General features: G+C 39.0%; 2 protein-coding genes across 12 annotated transcripts in view; both read left to right on the top strand.

Moving 5' to 3' along the window:
• The window catches only part of PAICS (phosphoribosylaminoimidazole carboxylase and phosphoribosylaminoimidazolesuccinocarboxamide synthase), a 47,624-nt gene extending 41,977 nt beyond the window's left edge, over window positions 1–5,647 (top strand). For all 10 annotated transcript variants that reach the window (XM_045056339.1, XM_045056337.1, XM_045056338.1 and 7 more), the window contains one exon: window positions 4,692–5,647. In XM_045056339.1, the coding sequence (XP_044912274.1) occupies window positions 4,692–4,858 (167 nt within the window). In that variant the 3' untranslated portion in view covers window positions 4,859–5,647. The remainder of the gene's footprint in view (window positions 1–4,691) is intronic.
• Window positions 5,648–12,442: 6,795 nt separating this feature from the next.
• SRP72 (signal recognition particle 72) overlaps window positions 12,443–19,959 on the top strand; it is a 29,454-nt gene continuing 21,937 nt past the window's right edge. The window contains exons 1-5 of one of the 2 annotated variants that reach the window (XM_011281872.4): window positions 12,443–12,606; window positions 14,723–14,843; window positions 17,655–17,778; window positions 19,034–19,177; window positions 19,257–19,368. In XM_011281872.4, coding sequence (XP_011280174.1) covers window positions 12,495–12,606; window positions 14,723–14,843; window positions 17,655–17,778; window positions 19,034–19,177; window positions 19,257–19,368 — 613 coding nt within the window. In that variant the 5' untranslated portion in view covers window positions 12,443–12,494. Of the gene's footprint in view, window positions 12,607–12,672; window positions 13,298–14,722; window positions 14,844–17,654; window positions 17,779–19,033; window positions 19,178–19,256; window positions 19,369–19,959 lie in introns of those variants that run through there. The other variant, XM_019829467.3, reaches the window with a different exon arrangement.

The raw sequence follows: 19,959 nt of genomic DNA, 5'->3' as shown, positions 1-19,959 counted from the left end.
TAAACCACAATTTCTTTATCCATTCATCAGTTGATGGACATTTAGGCTCTTCCCATAATTTGGCTATTGTTGAGAGTGCTGCTATAAACATTGGGGTACAAGTGACCCTATGCATCAGTACTCCTGTATTGGGTAAATTCCTAGCAGTGCTATTGCTGGGTCATAGGGTAGGTCTATTTTCAATTTTCTGAGGAACCTCCACACTGTTTTCCAGAGCGGCTGCACCAATTTGCATTCCCACCAACAGTGCAAGAGGGTTCCCGTTTCTCCACATCCTCTCCAGCATCTATAGTCTCCTGATTTGTTCATTTTGGCCACTCTGACTGCCGTGAGGTGATATCTGAGTGTGGTTTTGATTTGTATTTCCCTGATGAGCGATGTTGAGCATCTTTTCATGTGCCTGTTGGCCATCTGGATGTCTTCTTTAGAGAAGTGTCTATTCATGTTTTCTGCCCATTTCTTGACTGGATTATTTGTTTTTTGGGTGTGGAGTTCGGTGAGCTCTTTATAGATTTTGGATACTAGCCCTTTGTCTGATATATCATTTGCAAATATTTTTTCCCATTCCGTTGGTTGCCTTTTAGTTTTGTTGGTTGTTTCCTTTGCTGTGCAGAAGCTTTTTCTCTTCATAAGGTCCCAGTAGTTCATTTTTGCTTTTAATTCCCTTGCCTTTGGGGATGTGTCAAGTAAGAAATTGCTACGGCTGAGGTCAGAGAGGTCTTTTCCTGCTTTCTCCTCTAGGGTTTTGATGGTTTCCTGTCTCACATTCAGGTCCTTTATCCATTTTGAGTTTATTTTTGTGAATGGTGTGAGAAAGTGGTCTAGTTTCAATCTTCTGCATGTTGCTGTCCAGTTCTCCCAGCACCATTTGTTAAAGACACTGTCTTTTTTCCATTGGGTATTCTTTCCTGCTTTGTCAAAGATTAGTTGGCCATACGATTGTGGGTCTAGTTCTGGGGTTTCTATTCTATTCCATTGGTCTATGTGTCTGTTTTTGTGCCACCTGCTATGGTCTTAGGATCTCTCTTTACCTGGACATGCATTTTGCCTTTCTCTAGTCTTAGATCTTCTGTTTCCTAGGTCATGTGTCTTCCCCTTTCTCTGTTTACTCCTAATTTGTCAGAGAGCATTCTTAGTTAACTCCCTGAGGAAGGAGTACAGTTGGTAAATTTTTTTGACACCTCATATCTATAACATATGTTTTAGCATAGCCTCATACTCCACAATTTAGTAATGGAATCCGGGGTTGAAAATTATTTTCTTTCAGAATTTTGAAAACATTACTCCATTGTCTTATATAGAGTTATTGAGAACTCTGGCACCTTTCCACCATTCCGATTCTAAGTTGTTTATGAATTTGGTTTTTTAAGTTTTGCAAAGGTGTGTCTTGAGTATTTTCATCTTGGGCTTTCAGTGGGCTCTTTTAATCTGAAATGCTGAGGGGCACCTGGGTGGCTCAGGCAGTTAAGCGTCCGACTTTGGCTCAGCTCACGATCTCACAGCTTGTGAGTTCAAGCCTGGCGTCGGGCTCTATGCTGATGGCTCAGAGCCTGGAGCCTGCTTCAGATTCTGTGTCTCCCTCTCTCTGCCCCTTCCCCAGCTCACACTATGTCTCTGTCTCTCTCTCTCAAAAATAAACATTAAGAAAGAAAATCTGGAATGCTGATTCTTTAGTCTGGGAAATTTTCTTCAATTAACTAATAATTTCCTTCCCCCTCCATTTTCCCTCTTTTCTCATTTTTGGATTTATTACTCAAATTTGAACCATTCTGATTTCTAGTTTTTCTGTCTCTTATTGCTGTACTTCCTGGAATATTCCCTTAACTTTATATTCCAGCCCTTCTATTGAGTTTTTCATTCTAGATACGGAATTTTTAATTTCTTAGAGCTGTTTTTTGTTCTCTGGTCTTCCCCCTCCCCCATCCTTTTTTTTTTTAATCTTTGCAATAACATTTTTTATCTCTCTGAAATTATTATACTTCTTTCACATTAGTTCCTTTTCTCACCTATCTGGTGTCTGGTAATCCTTGGCTGTAGAGTGCAGCGTTATAAAAGACCAGTGGGAAGGTCTGTGCAAGTGGATGGCACTTGTCAAAAGTGGGTTCCACTGTGGGGTGATCTGGAAGGGTTGTCTTTGAATAACCCCTCACATCAGTGTCATTTCATCTTTTCTCATGTGTGACCAGAATTACCCAAAGAATCTTTCTATTCTCAGTCTCTTCTACCTGGAGGAATAAACCTTGCTGCCAGCATTCTGGAATTTGATGATTTTAACATGTATATAAACTAAATCCCCTGTTTTCACTGTAGCATTTCTTGCCTCAATTGTACCTGGTGCCCTCCAGTCCACAGAAGTCTGGACCAAAGTCTGTTTTACCTTCAGAAAAATTAAAGATTCCACTATGGTGCTGCAGGGGCAATTGCTCATGTACATTGAATGGGGCAAGGGATCTAATGGCCTAACTGCTTCTCGACTTTCAGCCAGTCGAGGGCGGGGGGTTGGGGGGGCTCATTTTTCACCTCCACTTCTCCCTTCAGAGGTATCTGGTGCCACTAATTCTACAGCCTTTGCATGGGTTTTTTAATGTTGGTCACATTGCTTTTCCTTTTTCCCTGCTTCCAGTTTAGGATAAAATTTTCCTATTTTACTAAGTTAGTTAGCACTCCGTTTCCTTTTCAGCTGGCCAAATGTTATTGCTGTATCTCCCTGTTCTTATATGTTTATGTCTATTTTCTTTATTTCCTTTACTGCTGTTTTTATTTTTAATTTTTTTAAAGCTTTGGCAGATCATTTTTAGTTAATTCAATATAAAAAATAGGATGCCATTAATAATATTTTTACAGCTGGACATGTTTGGTCTATAGTCAGTACACATGTATTGAAAAAACCTTTTAGTGTAACATTCAGCTATTTACTGCTGTTTTTATACAGTTTCGCAGATACACTTTGTGATTAGCCCATCTTTAGATCTTTAGCTAGATATCTGATTGTATCAGCTACTCTAGTGAAAAATTTACTATGGCTATAAATGAAAGTCTAACTAAATTTATGCTAGGGAATAGTATAGGTATTATCAAGGGAGTTTAGTAAAGGGGAAATGTGACAAGCAAAACTTTGGCAGTTTTTATCTAGTACTGTCCAAGGAGAGAGAGGGAATCCGAAGATTTGTGCATTTTGATCAGTAGAATTGGGGATAATCTTTTGGGGAAAAGTTTTACAGTGGCCTTTGTAAAATCCTGAAAACTCTATTTCTCTTTCTCTTATGGCATGCTCACTAGACAACCTAATTTTTGGTAGTTAAGCTTTCCTGATACAGAAAGGGAGTCCTGAGCAATAGGCACAGGTATTTCAGACTCGAGTAGAACCCTGTGCCTAGAATACTGCTACTACTAACAGTTGACATTCATTGAGTACCAGATGCCAGGCACTGCTTCAAGCACTTTATCTGTATTCACTTGTTGAATCCTCACATAAGGTAACCACTAGTTATCATTCCCATCTTAATAGATAAGGACACTAAAATTAACGTGACAGCTGTCACATAGTAAGTGATGGAGCTACACAAATTGGTTTATTAATACAAACTAATAAATTGTGTGATTTATACTTTATTCTTACTGGGGGTAGTAGAAGTCAAAGAGCCTGATGAATTCCAAGAATATTAGGGAATGGAGCTTTGGGATCTATAAGCTAGTTAGTTAGTACTTAACTTGAGTGACACAGAGGTAATAGTACCAACCCAAGAAACTCTGCCTGAGCAAACATTTGCCCCCCACAAGGAAGTTACTTTCTTACCATACTGTCTTTTAGATCTTGTTAATATTGAATTTACTTATAACCTGATATTTGGTAAAATTATTCTTTGTTTGGACTTGTTATTGCTTAAAGATTTAGGATGGTTCAATTGCAAAGACAAAAGTAGCAGCTAGAAAATTATCAAAAAGATTGGGGCGCCTGGGTGGCGCAGTCGGTTGGGCGTCCGACTTCAGCCAGGTCACGATCTTGCGGTCCGTGAGTTCGAGCCCCGCGTCAGGCTCTGGGCTGATGGCTCGGAGCCTGGAGCCTGTTTCCGATTCTGTGTCTCCCTCTCTCTCTGCCCCTCCCCCGTTCATGCTCTGTCTCTCTCTGTCCCAAAAATAAATAAAAACGTTGAAAAAAAAAAAAAAAGAAAATTATCAAAAAGATTAACACACTTCAAGTTTGTCTAAGAACAGGTGCTTCTGTCTACTTGATCTTTGTTTTATTTCTATTGTCTTTCACCAGGGATTTAAAAGTTTATTGTATGTGAAAAGAACTTTCAAAAAGGTGAATTTCTTTATAGTTGGATTCAGTGAAAGAGTGATAGACACTGTATATAAAATAGCTTTTCATGGTACAGAATTATTATCCTCTTATAATCTACTTTACCACTCTAGTAGTAGAGATAGAAACTCCTCCTGCAGATCCTACTTTAGACAAGGATGATACAGTAGCTTTTTATGGTCTTTGGTTAACAGGACTTCTCTGAGTGTAAAATAGTTTACTAGGGGGGCCTGGTTGGTTCAATTGGTAGAACATGTGACTCATGATCTCAGGGTCGTGAGTTTGAGTCCCATGTTGGGTGTAGAAATTACTCTAAAAAAATAGTTTACTAATGGTGTTTTCATTATTGACAGCTCAATTTTCTGTCTTTTCCGTTTTGAACCACTAGGTCTTGGCTGTTCAACCATACTGTCCCCAGAAGGATCAGCTCAGTTTGCTGCTCAGATATTTGGATTAAACAACCATTTGGTATGGGCCAAACTGCGAGCAAATATATTGAACACATGGATTTCCTTGAAACAGGCTGACAAGAAAATCCGAGAGGGCAGTTTATAAGAACATCATTGTTTTGGGGTTTTTTTTGTTTGTTTGTTTGTTTGTTTGCTTTTAGGAGAAAAACTACATTTCTTTGTTTAGCTTCAGAAAAAAAAAATCAAAACAAAATTTTTTAAATCAGAGAAAACAATTTACTAGTGAAAAAATTCTTTTCTAGATTCATGGGTTGGTAGACTATATGGACATAATTATTAGCATTTCTTTAGAGGAAGTAAAATTACTGTAAGAATACTTTTAAAATCTCTTTAGCTATTGTATGGTCATTGTTAGGTAGATAACAATCGGATATATTTCTTAAATGCTAATAATGTCCTATTGTCGAGCTCTAAAGTTACTACTTGACCTTCTGAATCTCAACCCATAAGTTTTAGAAAGTTAAAATGCCTGTATCTTAGAGTGATAAGAGAAAAATATAGTCAGTCCTCTTTTACATTATGATCTTTACAAAATCCTAAGGGCATGTTGTTTTATTTGCAGTCAGTATCTCAGAATAGATGTGTATTTAGCTGTAGACAGAGATGCTGCTTTGTTTTGTTTTTGCTTGTTTTCTTAAGAAAAGTTGAGATGGGTGTTAGGGGTAGGAAAGACTAAGTAGGATAAAGGGATACTGTGGAAGCCATTGAAAGGGGACTTTTCTGAGAACTTTTCTGCTGGGTGTTAGGGCAATTCCCCATGGAAAAAAAAAGTATAGTGTGAATCACCTTTGCCATTTACTTAGCTATTATGGGTGCCTCTGTGATCCTAAAATTCTTTTAATTCTGATAATACATGTTTTAGCCAAACTAACAATCCTCAGCCTAATGTCATTTTTGAAAACTGGAATCTCCTAGTTGATAACCATTAAGTAGTTTCTTTCTTACAACAGAAGTCTGAGCAGGGTACCCAGTGAGATTCACCTCTAAGAGAGCAGTTGTTACTGAGAGGTGTTATAGTTCATCATCAATCTGTAAGCCATATTTGGAAGTCACTGTTAGGTTGTGCAGTCCTGAGTACTTTTTATAGATCACTAAACTTTAATCTGAATGTCCATGAACCCCTTAAACTTCCAGGTAAAATTTTACATATATGTTCACATTTATAAAAATGGGGCAACCATAGTTTTTATCCAAAAGACCTGCCTCCTCAAAAATGTTAAGAATCTCTGGGATGCCTGGCTGGCTTAGTTCGTTAGCCTCCGACTCTTGATTTCAGCTTGGGACGTGAACTCAGTCATGAGATTGAGCCCTGCATCAGGCTCAACACTGGGAGGGGGCCTGCTTAAGATTCTCTTACTCTGCCCCTCCCCCACTCATTCTCCATCTTCCTTCCCTCCCTCCCTCCTTCCTTCTTTCTCGCTCTCAAAATAAACTTTCTTTAAAAATATTGATCTCTGCTACAGATCAAATCTGGATAAGACCCTTGCAACTGGCTTATACTGTCTATACCTTTTCACCTCCCTCTCAGCTGTTAACAAGCTATCATCTCATATCATTTCTTTTACCTGGTCTCTGTGGGCAGGGTATGATTAACCTAAACCACTTCTTTCTTGACTAGACACCAAGATACTCCAACCTCAATCCTGAAGTTTTTCTTACATTATTCTTTCCCCTTAAGTATTGATGTTTCCTACACAGTCTCTCCATTATTTATAAGTAATCATTGGAGTAACTCCTTAAGCTAAAACCAGTATTACTGATTGCTGGCGCTGTGTTTGTAGTCTTGTATTTCTGTCTGAATGCTTTAAACTTAATTCATCTTCTACCCAGCCTGTTAACTCTGGCTACACTCACTGCTTCAAATCAGAAGTGTTATTTCATACTTGATGCTTTTCTCTTGCATTCACATCTCACTTATTACCAAGTTTTTAATTAACCCTGTTTACCCATCATCTGTACAAAAGCTTCAAGTGGAGGTCAGGTCTCCATTCTCAGTGTTTTGAAGTTGTCTAGGACTTACAACATAAATTTACAATCTCTTTTGCAGTTTAGATTCCTTTGAAAATGAATGCCATTGACTCTGCCCGTAGAGATTGCACACACAATTTACCAACAGATTTCATTGGTTTTTGGTGTTCCCTTGAAGCCTGTCCATGGTCTGGAGTTTAAGAATTACTAATGAAACTCATCAAGGGAACTCGGTTTCCATAATTTTTCAACTGTCACTTAATCTATGAGATTAAAAACCTTAATCTTTAATCTCTAAGAACCTTAAGTTCTTAGAATGAGCTATTAAAATCTATTCTGTTATTAAAATTTGTTAGTTACTAGAGCTTCATCTTCACGCTCTGTGAAACCTTTCCAAATCGCTTCTAGCTACAATGGCTACAAGTAGCTCTTTGTTGGGTTGGAAGCTCCAACAGAAGAGAGGATAGAATCTTACACTTTATTTCCTTCCTCACATTGCCATGTGCTATGCCTGTCTGCTAGAGATGGGAGAATTATAAAAACCATGTTCTGCTTCATTCTTTTATGTTCACAAGGACAATTAAAAAGATACAATTTCAACATCTTTAAACTTTGGCTTTGTTGCTTCTGAATAGTCATTCGCTGTAGTTTCAACTCTTCTATCCCTACCTAGCAAAAACTTCACCTGTTTTTGTGTAGTACATGAAAAAAAATTCAAATGTTTAGACTAGTGGATAGAACTGACCTTTTTTTTTTTCTTTTAACTTTTATTTGGTAAAGAGATAGCAAGCAGTGGAGGGACACAGATAGAGGGAGACAGAATCCCAAGCAGGCTCCGCAAGGCTCCAGCACAGAGCCCAGTGTGCAGCTTGATCTCAGGAACTGCAAGATCATGACCTGAGCTGAAGTCAAGCGTCAGGTGCTTAACCAACTGAGCCACGCAGGTGCCCAGGACTGACCATTTTTAATGGTCATTATCCACTTCACTACTAGCTTCATAGAATATATAGATATATCTTCAGTAGTGTTGTTACATTAGTTCTAAAGTTCTTGAAAGTATTTTTAACTGTTACATAAATTAACTTACACAAATTTACCTGGTTTGCCATCTTTAGGTGTTTGTACTTTCTGTGGGCTTGTAGGTAAACATAAAAAGAAGAAAAATTTCTCCAAGTCATGTAGTACTTAAACTTTGTATCATAAAATCATGTTATAGTTGCTGTTGCTTTAATGCCTTCTGAAATGAAAACACTGTAGCCAAATAAAAGACAAAGATAAGTTCTTGTGTGAAGCTTTATTAATTCATCTATTCATGAAACACATGTTTTGCCTGGTTTAATTCTAAGCCCTAGGAAAGCAGCAGTAAATAGAAACAAGACCCCCACTGTCACAAAAATCTTATGAGACTACAAACCATGAAAGATCTATCAGGTAGCCTTAGGAAAGTATAAGTGCATATGAAGACTAACCAAGGTGATAGGACAGTGCTGGGAATAAGAGGAAGGCTCTTCTGAGTAGAACAGAGCAATGATGTACAAGAGCAAGTCATGCAAAAAGGTGGGGAAAATCACTTACTAAACAGGAAGTAAAACAGCTTGGCCTTTTTGACCACCTGCAAACACATGCCACTGTTGCTGGAGCTCTGGTGAGCAAAGGTAAGAATGGAAGATGATTGTAAGCAAAGGCTGGATCACTTGGGGCCTGCAGGCCACATTGAAGTGTGAAAGGAAAAAACACTGGAAGGTTTGAGCAGGGGCATAACATGACATTTAACATGTTTTTAAAGTTCTCTGGCTAGTGTGTGGATAAGCAAGTTAAGGGACTATTTATTATCCAGGTGAGGGATGATGTGACCTTCAGTAAATTAAATGTTAACGCCTCAACTGCTTCAAATGTAAAATGAGACTAATACTACCTCCCTCATACTGTTAACAGAATTAAATGAGTCAACATATGTAAAGTATATCCTGACACATGAATATGTAACATTCCTTTGGCATATTGTGGATGAGTGAAACAAATTCACCATGAAAATTACCTTGAATTTATTTTTTAATTATCTTGAATTTAATATTCTGTTCAGCTGATTTCATTTCTAAAAATAGGGGAAAGGGCAGGGAATTAGCATAATAATGTGGCTTATCCACAGTCCATCTTCAGCCCAGCAGTTCTTGGGAAGCCGGTGAAAATGTTTTAATGGCACTTTTTTTGCATTTAACTCACCACAACCTCAAATTACTTGGCATGGAGTTGTTCATCTAGCATTGTGGTACAGTGAAAATAGAATGGAAATAAAAGGATTTTCTTGGGCACATCACTTTGAGCTTCACTTCTCATTTGTAAAGTCGGGCTAAAATCTTTTCTGCCTACTTCACAGAGTGGATAAAATGACAAGATACTGTATATGGAAGTTGCTCAGGAATCACAAATGGCTAAATCCATTAGTGCAAAAATAAGGTTTTGAGTACTGATTATGTGCAAGATCCTGGAGATGCAACAATGAACAAGATCCATTTTCTGCCCTCAATCTTGGGGTCTTCCAAGGACAATTTCAAAGCACTACATCATCTTAACCTGGAGGAAAGGAGCAGAGATTCTGAGCACACAAAGGAGGAGGGGATTTAAAGAACAAGTATATGTTGTGAGTGAAAAGGAAGGACTCTTAGGAAGGATTCTTAACTCCCCACACTATTCTTAATCCCTCTTAACTTTCTTCATTAAATTGATTACCACTGGACATTGTATATATCTCTCCCAATTAGAAAATACGTTCCATGAGTACACTGGATTGTCTTTGTTGTTAATTGTATACCTAGCCAACTAGTAGCAGAATGCCAAATACCAGCACATATGAAGCATTCAGTAGTATTTGAAATGGATAAATGTGCAAATTCCCATAGGTATGGCAACCTGGAACTACACGTAACCAAATGTTAGAGGAGTGTAACATGCAAGGGGACTAGGGAGTAACAGAAGACCTATGTGGGTTGGGTAGGTAGCAAGCTGTATTATAAAGGACCTTCCTTACATGATAGGCTTTTGGATTTCATCCTGAGGGTAGGAGAATGGCATCACATAAATGCTTTAAAATATCACTCTGGTTTGGAAGACTTGTCTCAAAAATGGCAGACAAAATCCATATATTTATATCCTGTTTGCCATGAAACCCCATTAAAATTACAAAAGAAACAGAAACCTAGGAATTCATAGAATTCTGAGGAATTTCTGGAAGCTACATAGTATATGAGATCAGACTGATGCAGAAACCAAAATTGTGAATCCTTTTGCAAAGTCAATGTTCTAAGAAGTTAGAGAATCACCCCTAAGGCACCAAAGGTTCTTAACCTTTGGTGGGTGGGGCTGTTGTATAAAAAACACCTTTGGAGACTCTGATGAGAGCTACAAAACCTTTTCTCAGAAAAGTTGACACAAAATCTTGGGCATATCAAATGTCATCTGAAACTCGCCTAACCCCATGAAATCTAGGCATAATTAGCTTAAAATCTGTTACGGTTCCACAGTCACTGAAAGTCCACAACTCTTTCCATGATTTTTACTAATTTACAAAGACTATATCCTCCTGAACTAGTTCACTAAACCAATAGTGCTGCTTTTACATTGTGCTATATTGACCAGACATGAAATGTGCCAAATACCAATGGACACAACCATGAGCTGGACATACTTTCTGCCCTGAAGGAACTCAGATTAGGGGTTAACATAAGCAAAAACTCATTCAGTTAAAAAAGGTGAGTACCAACTATGTGCCAGGCAGTGTGCTAGAGCCTAAGGATACTTCAGTGAATAAGGGTAAATAGGGCCCCTGGCCTCATGGAAATGACAGTCTATATAAAGAGATAGGCCTTAGATGATGAGTGTTCAGAAGCAAAGAGCTACATTAGAGAGTAATGAGGAATGTTGCCTAGTCTACAAGGTCAAAGAAGTAACTTTAAAAAAAAAATTTTTTTTTAATTTTTTTAACATTTATTTTCTGAAAGAGCATGAGCGGGGGAGGGGGCAGGGAGAGGGAGCGAGACACAGCATCCAAAGCAGACTCCAGGCTCTGAGTTGTCAGCACAGAGTCCAATGTGTGCAATCCACGAATGCGAGATCATGACCTGAGCAAAGTCAGACGCTTAACCGACTGAGCCACCCAGGAGGCCCTTAATTTTTTTTTTAGTATTTATTTTTGGGAGATAGAGCACGAGCAGGGGAGGGGGAGGAGGAGGAGGAGGAGGAGGAGGAGGAGGAGGAGGAGGAGGAGGAGAGGGAGAGGGAGAGGGAGAGAGGGAGAGAGGGAGAGAGAGAGAGAGAGAGAGAGAGAGAGAGAAAATGAATATCTGGTGCAGGCTCCAGGCTCCGAGCTGTCAGCACAGAGCCAAAGTGGGGCTTGAACTCATGAACCACAAGATCATGCCCTGAGCCAAAGTCGGATGCCTAGCCAACTGAGCCACCCAAGAGCCCCTATTTTTTTTTTAATGTTAATTTATTTTTGAAAGAGACAGAGTGTAAGCAGGGGAGGGGCAGAGCGAAGAGGAGATGCAGAATTCCAAGCAGATCCCAGGCTCACAGCTGTCAGCACAGAGCCCACAGAGCCCAATGCAGGGCTTGAACTCAGGGACTGTGAGATCATAACCTGAGCCAAAGTCCCTCGTTTTACCAATTGGGTCCCCCAGGCGCCCCAAAGAAGTAACTTTTTTTAACCTGGAACCAGGATACAGAAATATTGAAAGATGAAAACAGGATGATGAGAAAGAGAAGAGACGTGAAGTGGCAGGAGTTAGTAGGATTTTGACAACACTTGAGTCTGCAGCGGTGTTCAATACACTGTCCTGTCATTCTCAAGAGTACTCAACAGGTACTCTGTTCTGACATTCAAACACATCCTGGTATTTAGGTTCTTACAAAAACTCTAAACCTGTCTATATCTATGTATTACTTGAGGTGCATGAAGTATCTTTTATCCCTAGAATAATGTTTTCCTTATCTTACAGTCAGGAAAACTGGGACTCATACATAACTTGTTCACAGGCATCTATAGTGAGTCGCAGAGCCAGGAACTCAATCTAGGCATTCTCACCCCAAAACACATTATCCTTTGGCCTTATTGCCGACTGTTCCTGAACTGGAGCCCAAAGGGCAGCCAAGAGGTTTTCATCAAACGTGCTTCGTACTTGGAAGTTTTTTTTTTTCTTTTGTGCCTTTCCTTATATTCGCTTCTCTGCCAGACCTCTACCCAGACCCAACCCCAGGTTTTCCTAATCTTTCAAGATCCTTTTCAAGTACAATTCCTTTATGAAATATTATCCAGCAGCAAAGAGAACCGTCCCTCTCCCCCTCTCCTTCAAAAGACTTCCTATGGTTTCTAGCTAGTATATTACCACCCTACAGACCTTTTATTTATCTTCCGTAGGCCGTCACTCAGCTCCGCCTCGTGGGACCAGGGTGCTGCTTCGCCGGCAGCGGTAGCCCCGGAACCGCGGACTGCTTTGAACCAAAACTGTTTGGTGAACCCGTTCTGAACCCACTTCCGTGGTCCGACCCTAGTTCCTTCAGACCGGTTTCAGGTAAGGTGCATCGACTGTATCCAGGCAAATTCCTATAAGATCTCGGCCTCCGATGCTGACTCACGGACGAGTGCGCTTCCGACTCCGAAACGCTAAGCAACTACCAGCTTCCTCCTCCGCCTGTCCACCTCAGAGATCCTCTTCCGGGGTAGAGGTCGGCCCGCCCAGCTCCGTGTCTCGTTCAAGATGGCGAGCGGCGGCGGCGGCGGGGGGGTTTCAGTGCCTGCCCTCTGGAGTGAAGTGAACCGTTATGGCCAGAACGGTGACTTCACGCGCGCTCTTAAGACCGTCAACAAGAGTAAGTGTCGGGGCGGGCGCCGGGGCGAGCTCAGGCCGGAGGGAGGACGCGGCCTCCTTCCGGCGCGCACGACCCCCTCCAATTAGACGCGGGAAGGGGAGACCCCGCCGCCCGCTGCAAGAGCCGGAACACTGGGCGGGCTTGGGTCGCAGCCCCTCAGTGACCAGCCCTTGGTTCTGGGTTGCTGAGAGCCACGTGTACTTCCCTCTTTACCCATCGCGGGAAGTGAGGGTGGAATTTAAAGGGACCGCAGCTCCATGCGCTTCTTCCCAACCGTTTTCTTATTTGACTCTTAGCGTTTTTACTCCTTAATTCGCAAATAGCCCACATCGCCACCTTTTCTCTTTCCTTTTAGCGGAGTGATCAAGACAGTATTGCTGAGGGAGCTTGTTTTCTTGGACCGCAGCGGAGGGAGGAACCTGTAAGGGACACGTAGTTTAGAAGCTAGTGCTGACAAGGTGGGCGCTGTACAGACTCAGGGGAGATGGAAAAGGACTGATACGGATGTTAGGCCTCTCACCCCCATCGATAGACTCTCTCTCCAGTGTCATCAGATCAGAAAATGTGTGTGTAAAAGCACCAACATTTGAAATAACGTCGGAAGAAAAGTTTGGCCTCGTTTTTTGTTTTTTTTTTTTTTTTGCCCTGTAACGGATAATTTCGAGTCAGTTGCCTTGCATGAGAGGTTTAGGTATTATATTCATTTATCCTTTACTATGTAACTATAATATGGCCAGGCTTTGTAATGCTGTCATGCTAAATTCTTTACTGAAGATGCATCCTATATTTGGGAGATTTGGAAAGTGATTGCCAGCACATGGTTTGGCTGTTTAAAGCAGTAATAACATACAAATTATGTCAGTAGCATACAAGATTGTGTAAATAATTTGTAATATCCTATTGTTAATGTGAAAAGAAGTGATTGTGCCCCCAGTGCACTTCTGGTGATCAGACATTAAGGAAACTGGCTATTGATTAGAGTTATTTTGATTACTAAACTTGTTTTGAATTAACGTTAGCCTTTGGCTAGGCCTGCAACCCATACTATTCACTGGCAGTATAGTAAGTATTTTGCAGGAATTATTTAATCATCAAGTTTATCAGTGTATTTATCAATATATATTTTCTTAATTGGTAAAAATTTTTAATTTTTACACAGAATTAGGTTCCTGTTGTTGCCCAGGGGCAAGGAGAGTGATCCTGATCATTTTGACACTGAGCAGCTGTTTAGCTTTGAAACTTTGCCCCTAAGTCCTTCCTTGTCCCCTTTTGGTTGGTCGTCTTAGATGAATAGGGAAATTTTGAATGGTTTTTGGAAATATTGCTAGCAAAATAGCTTGCATTTGTGTTCTTCACAGCTTATAGATTTTTCTAAAATATTCTCATTTTATCTTCTTAATAATTTCGTAAATGGGTAAACTTTCATACTCATTTTGCAGATCAGAAAACTGACATTTATCAGTGAAATGATTTGCCCAAGAGCTCGAGACATTAATGATAAGCTTGTACTCAAGCCTAAGTCATTTGCTGCCAAATTCTGCATGAACTTTTTTACTTTCTCTGTGAACTAATGAAATATTTAAGATGTAGCATGTGTCCTAAGATGGAAAAGCCAGAGAAAATCGCTTCTTAATTCTTTTTCTTTTTTTCTTTTTTTCTTTTTTTCTTTTTTTTTTTTTTTTTTGCTACATGCATCTTGGGAATCTGTCTCCTTGAAAATCTTACTAAATTATAACGGTCCTTATTGCCACTTCTTTTTAAAATATTTTTTATTTTTATTTATTTTTGAGAGATAAAGGGCAGAGAGAGAGGGAGACACAGCTCCAAGCAGGCTCTGCGCTGTCAGCAGAGAACCCAGTGCAGGGCTGGAACTCCCAAACCATGAGATGTAGACTTGAGCCAAAGTCAAGAGTTACATGCTTAACTGAGCCACCCAGGTGCTCCCCTTATTGCCACTTCTTAAGTTAAAAATGATCAGTCATTTTTTTAATGTTTCAACTAATTGTTGCTGCAGTAAAATTGGAAATGTAGCTTTTTGAGGCAGTGGGTGGGAAAATCTAGTAAAAATGTAAAAAGGGAATGGATTTTAAAACTATTTTCCTAAAATTTTTCTTAGTACTGCAGATCAACAAGGATGATGTAACTGCTCTACACTGTAAAGTGGTATGCCTTATTCAAAATGGAAGTTTCAAGGAAGCCTTGAATGTCATCAACACTCACACTAAAGTGTTAGCCAAGTAAGTGATTCAGTTAGTTGTTTGTGCAGTTATTAGAAATATGTTTACTGTAACTAACCATTTCCATGGTTTTTCTTCTCTATTGAGTGATTTTTGACCTTTTCTTTCTTTCCTTTTTTTTTTTTTTTTCCCTGCTTGCTAGTAGTATTTCTGAAACTGGAAGGAGCAATAGTATCTTTGTTCTTTTCTGCCTTAGGAAGTATTTTTTCTTAAGTCTATTTATTTATTTTGAGAGAGAGAATGCAAGTGGGATGGGCAGAGAGAGCAAGAATCCCAAGCAGGCTCTCCACTGACAGCGCAGAGCCCCAGGCAGGGCTTGAACTTACCAACCCGAGCTCATAACCTGAGTCAAAGCCTGATGCTTAACTGACTGAGCTGCCCATGTGCCCTAGGGAGCCTTTTTCTTTGAACCACTAAGAAGCAAGTAAACTGCTGAGGGATATGGGGCACAAATATAATGATTTCTTGGAGGACATAAGGAGAACAACTTAGAAGTTTAATTAAAAAAAAATAAAAGGCAGGGGTGCCTGGGTGGCTCAGTCGGTTAAGCGGCTGACTTCGGCTCAGGTCATAATCTCACGGTTTGTGAGTTCAGGCCTCGCATCAGGCTCTGTGCTGACAGCTCAGAGCCTGGAGCCTGCTTCGGACTCTGTGTCTCCTCTCTCTGCCCCTCCCCTGCTCGTACTCTCTGTCTCTCAAAAAAAAAATTTTTTTTTAAATAAAAAAAATTTTAAAAAAAAAAGGCAGAATGGGTAGAACTAGAACCTCTAGGGTAAGGATGTATTAAGTAGAGGTCTTTAGGATGGTATGGCAGTCTTACCCTGACCTCTGTGCCTACCTCCTTTGAGAATGGTTTAGGTGAGTATGATTTTAGGCCAAGATCATTCAGTTTTAGAGCTCTTTAGCAGTCTTTAAAATGTATAACATTTGTTGTTATTTTTGTTAATCTTTTTCATTTCTCATTTCATGAACTGTGAACTTACATTCTAAATTGTTAACTGCAACTTGATTTTCTTTATAGTTATGCCTAAGCCCCAGAAGAAATGTGTATTGAAATAAAGTTTGCAGCATATTTACCTTTTTTTTTTTTGATGTTTATTCATTTTCAAGAGAGAGATTATGAGCAGGGGAAGGATAAAAGATCCGAAGCGAGCTCTGAGCTGACTGCAGCAAGCGCAATGCAGGGCTTGAACTCACGAACTGTGAGGTCATGCCCTGAGCCAAAGTTAGATAGATGCTCAACTGACTGAGCTACCCAGGTGTCCCCAGCATATTTACTCTTTGATGAAATATTGGTTTATAAATTTAAAAACGGTGTACAGTGTACCCTTGAACAATGCAGGCACGAACCCTCCATGTAGTCAAAAATTTGAGTATTCCTTTAGACTCCTCAAAAATGTTACCAATAGCTTATTATTGACTGGAAGCCTAACAGATGACAAACAGTCAATTAACACATACTTTTAGGTTATATGTATTATATACTGTATTTGTACAGTAAAGGAAGCCAGAGGAAAGAAAATGATATTAAGAAAGTCATAAGAAAACACACTTAAAGTACTATACTATTTATTTTTAAAAATCCACATATAAGTAGACTCATACAGTTTAACCTGTGTTGTTCAGAGGTCAACTGTATAGTTAGTGTACTTCTTTTCATATAAGAAAAGGAGGATATAAGAATTTATAGGTGTATTTTCCTGAGTTTAGAAAAACAAACACTAGATGGAGAACAGTGAATTAAAGTAACCACTTCTAGGAGGTAAAGGGGAACAGGATAGATATGAATAGCCCTGGAATAAAACCTCTTAGTGCATATATACCTTTCTGGGTTTTGGGTTTGTTTGTTTTTTCTTTAACTATATATATGGAAAACTAATTTTAAAACTTAATTAAAAATATAAGAGGAAATAAAGGGGACTCTGCTTTCTAGTAAACATGTTTATACTAAAATTCAATATCTTTTTGAGTTTTGGCCATTTTGTGAGGTAGGGAAATTTTCAAATAATGTTTTTTAGGCAAGTAAATAAAGGATATTGTCATTTGCTTCATAAATATTCTTCCTCATGGGTTATGGTTAAAACTCCAAAATGAGTTTCAGGTTGTCATATTAGTGTAGCTGAGTTAAGTCAATGTAGATAAGTAGTATTTTTGTTGTTGTGTGTTTTACCATTTGTTTGGTTATAAGCACTATGTTCTTTTAAGATTTTAGTTACCTTTTCTTTGCTATTCATTTGCTTCTTGAACAAATTTAAAGCAGCTTTATAGGATTTACTATTTGATTAATAGATTTAAGAGACTACTATAATAACCCATTTAAAATAGTGTTCAGATTGTCTTTTTGTCTAAAGTAATTAGTTATTTAGCTGACTCATTATTTCATTCTCTCTTTTTTTAAATGTTTATTTATTTTTTGGGAGAGCGCGACCAGGGGAGGAACAGAGAGGGGGACAGAAGATCTGAAGCAGGCTCTGTCTGCACTGACAGGCTGACAGTAGTGAGCCTGATGTGGGGCTCAAACTCACGAACTGCGAGCATCATTTCATTCTTAACTGTTTGTTTCAAAAGGCCAATAAATTCTAATAAGAATATCCATGAAAGCAAGAGAGGCAAGGGACATGGATGTAGTATTTTCTGCCATTTGTGAACTGTTTTTCAGACGTGTCACTAAATGTTGTCAGTTTTCTCATCCATTGTTAATGGTATTAAATGACTTAATATAGATCAGGTGCTTACAGCAGTGTCTGGCATATGGTGGGTGCTCTGCAGTGTTAACTAATGACCAGATACTGGGTTTTTTTTCTTTTTCAGTAATTCTCTTTCCTTTGAGAAGGCATATTGTGAGTACAGGCTGAACAGAATTGAGAATGCCTTGAAGACCATAGAAAGTGCCAATCAGCAGACAGACAAACTAAAGGAGCTTTACGGACAAGTGGTAATTACTGCTTTAAAATACCTGTTGACATTCATCCTGAGTGAGCATGATTATACCTGTAGCAAGGAGCAGGGATGAGGAACCCCAGCCCATCCTGAAAACTCGCCACCAAACCAATTCTTGAGGTTTCAGTGTCGTCCCTCTTGATCTTCACACAAACCTTTGCATATATACTGTTCTATGAATAAGTGGCTTCTTCATGGTAATTAGAAAATTAAAGAAAATTTAAAACTATCCTATCAAATTATAATTTTTTAGTTGGAAAGGTGAAGGCCAGGGGGATATGTTTAAAATATGATGGATAAGAATCTGGATGAATTCAGGTAGTTTATGAAATCCCTAAAATATCTTATTCTGAAAGGGTTTTGAGACCTGTTTAAGCCTAATATAAAAATAGGGCTATTAAGGATGAGAGGACAGAAATGTTTTATTAGATTTAACAAAATCCTCTTAAAGATTTTTAAAATGTTATTAAGGGCAAATAATGTTGTATTAAATGTATTGTCCCAAGAGATGGTAGGAGTTTAACAATACATACAGGTTGGAGAAAGATTTGGGCAAGTTCATGGATTGTAGGTTTAGAAAGAACTTTTAAGGTAAGCTGGGCAAATTTAGGGTAAATTCCAGCATTTTGAGATTGATGAAGGGCACCAATTTCTGTCAGACATGGTTGATTTAATTTACCCAGAGTGGCAGTTCTTCTTGCCCTTCGAGAACAACTTGAATGAAATAAGCAGGAATTATGTTCTGTGTACTTGATATATTACCCCTTTACTAGCTCATTTTTGGGAAAGAGAAAATGAAGATCAAATAAAGTGAACTCCTAGGAAGTATTAAGTCCTTTTGTTAACATCTAATTTTGTTCTTGTTTATTGGAGCTTAATACTCATGGGTGGGGAAATGTTTTCATTGTAAGTCAGATCTAGGTAGCAGGATGATTTCCTTGGAAAGGTTTTCTTTTACAGCCCACTTAGGCACTTACCCAGCCTCAGGAAGGAGGTAAATACAATGACTTTTCTTTTTGGATCATGCCTACAAACCTGCAGTATAGTAGAGATTCATTGCCGAGTAACTTTGCAAGTATTAGTAGCACACAGAACTAATTGAAAAGTTATAAAGGAAACTGTTGATTGCCCATAACATGCTAAATTAGGTTTGCTACTTAGTGATTCCAAAAAGGATTTGTACGATGTTTGAGACTTAATACTGTATTTGTCTTCCTCTCTGATTTTTTACTTGCTATTTGTCTCCCTAGCTATACCGGTTAGAACGCTATGATGAATGCTTAGCAGTGTATAGAGATCTTGTCCGAAACTCCCAAGATGATTATGATGAGGAGAGAAAAACAAACCTTTCAGCAGTTGTTGCAGCACAAAGCAATTGGGAAAAAGTGGTTCCGGTGAGTATCCCCGTGTACCCACACAACTATGAAACAATAATCCTATCTAGTGTGTGACTTTTATTTTGCTCCACGGCAGGAGAACTTGGGTCTCCAAGAAGGCACACATGAACTATGCTACAATGCTGCATGTGCACTGATAGGACAAGGCCATCTGAGCCAGGCAATGAAAATCCTACAAAAAGCTGAAGGTTGGAAATTTATTAAATTTATGTGTAATTGTAATAAATATTATTAAAAGTTATTTCCAAAAATTGTACTTGACTTTTGTGAAGTTTGTAAATGGAAATACTGATATAGTGGGAGTTTTTCAAAGTTCATCTAGCTTTATGGGGCACCTAGGTGGCTCAGTTGGTTAAGTGTCCAACTTTGGCTCATGATTTCACAGTCTGTGAGTTTGAGCCCCAGGTCGGGCTCTTTGCTGACAGTTCAGATCCTGGAGCCTGCTTCGAATTCTGTGTCTCCGTCTCTCTCTGCCTCTCCTCCCCTGCTCGTACTCTGTCTGTCTCAACAATAAATAAACATAAAAAAAAAAAAAACAGTTCATCTAGCTTTTCTCTTGGCATTTTAACATATCTCTCCCTTATTTCTGTCTAATCCCTAAGCCAGAGTACTTGTCCATTTTCATCCACACCAAACCTTAATTTTGAGGAGGTTTTTGAATGAATTACTATGAATATTAAATGTAAATTGAGTTCATGTCAAGTATTTACAGCAATAAGTGGCATATAACATAAGCATCCAATAAATACTGGTTATCATTATTAAACTGGTACTCAAGT

The sequence above is a fragment of the Felis catus genome, chromosome B1, assembly GCF_018350175.1.
Source record: "Felis catus isolate Fca126 chromosome B1, F.catus_Fca126_mat1.0, whole genome shotgun sequence".
Classification (NCBI taxonomy): Eukaryota; Metazoa; Chordata; class Mammalia; order Carnivora; family Felidae; genus Felis; species Felis catus.
The sequence above is the reverse complement of the archived record's forward strand: the minus strand, read 5'-3'. Positions and strand labels throughout refer to the sequence as shown.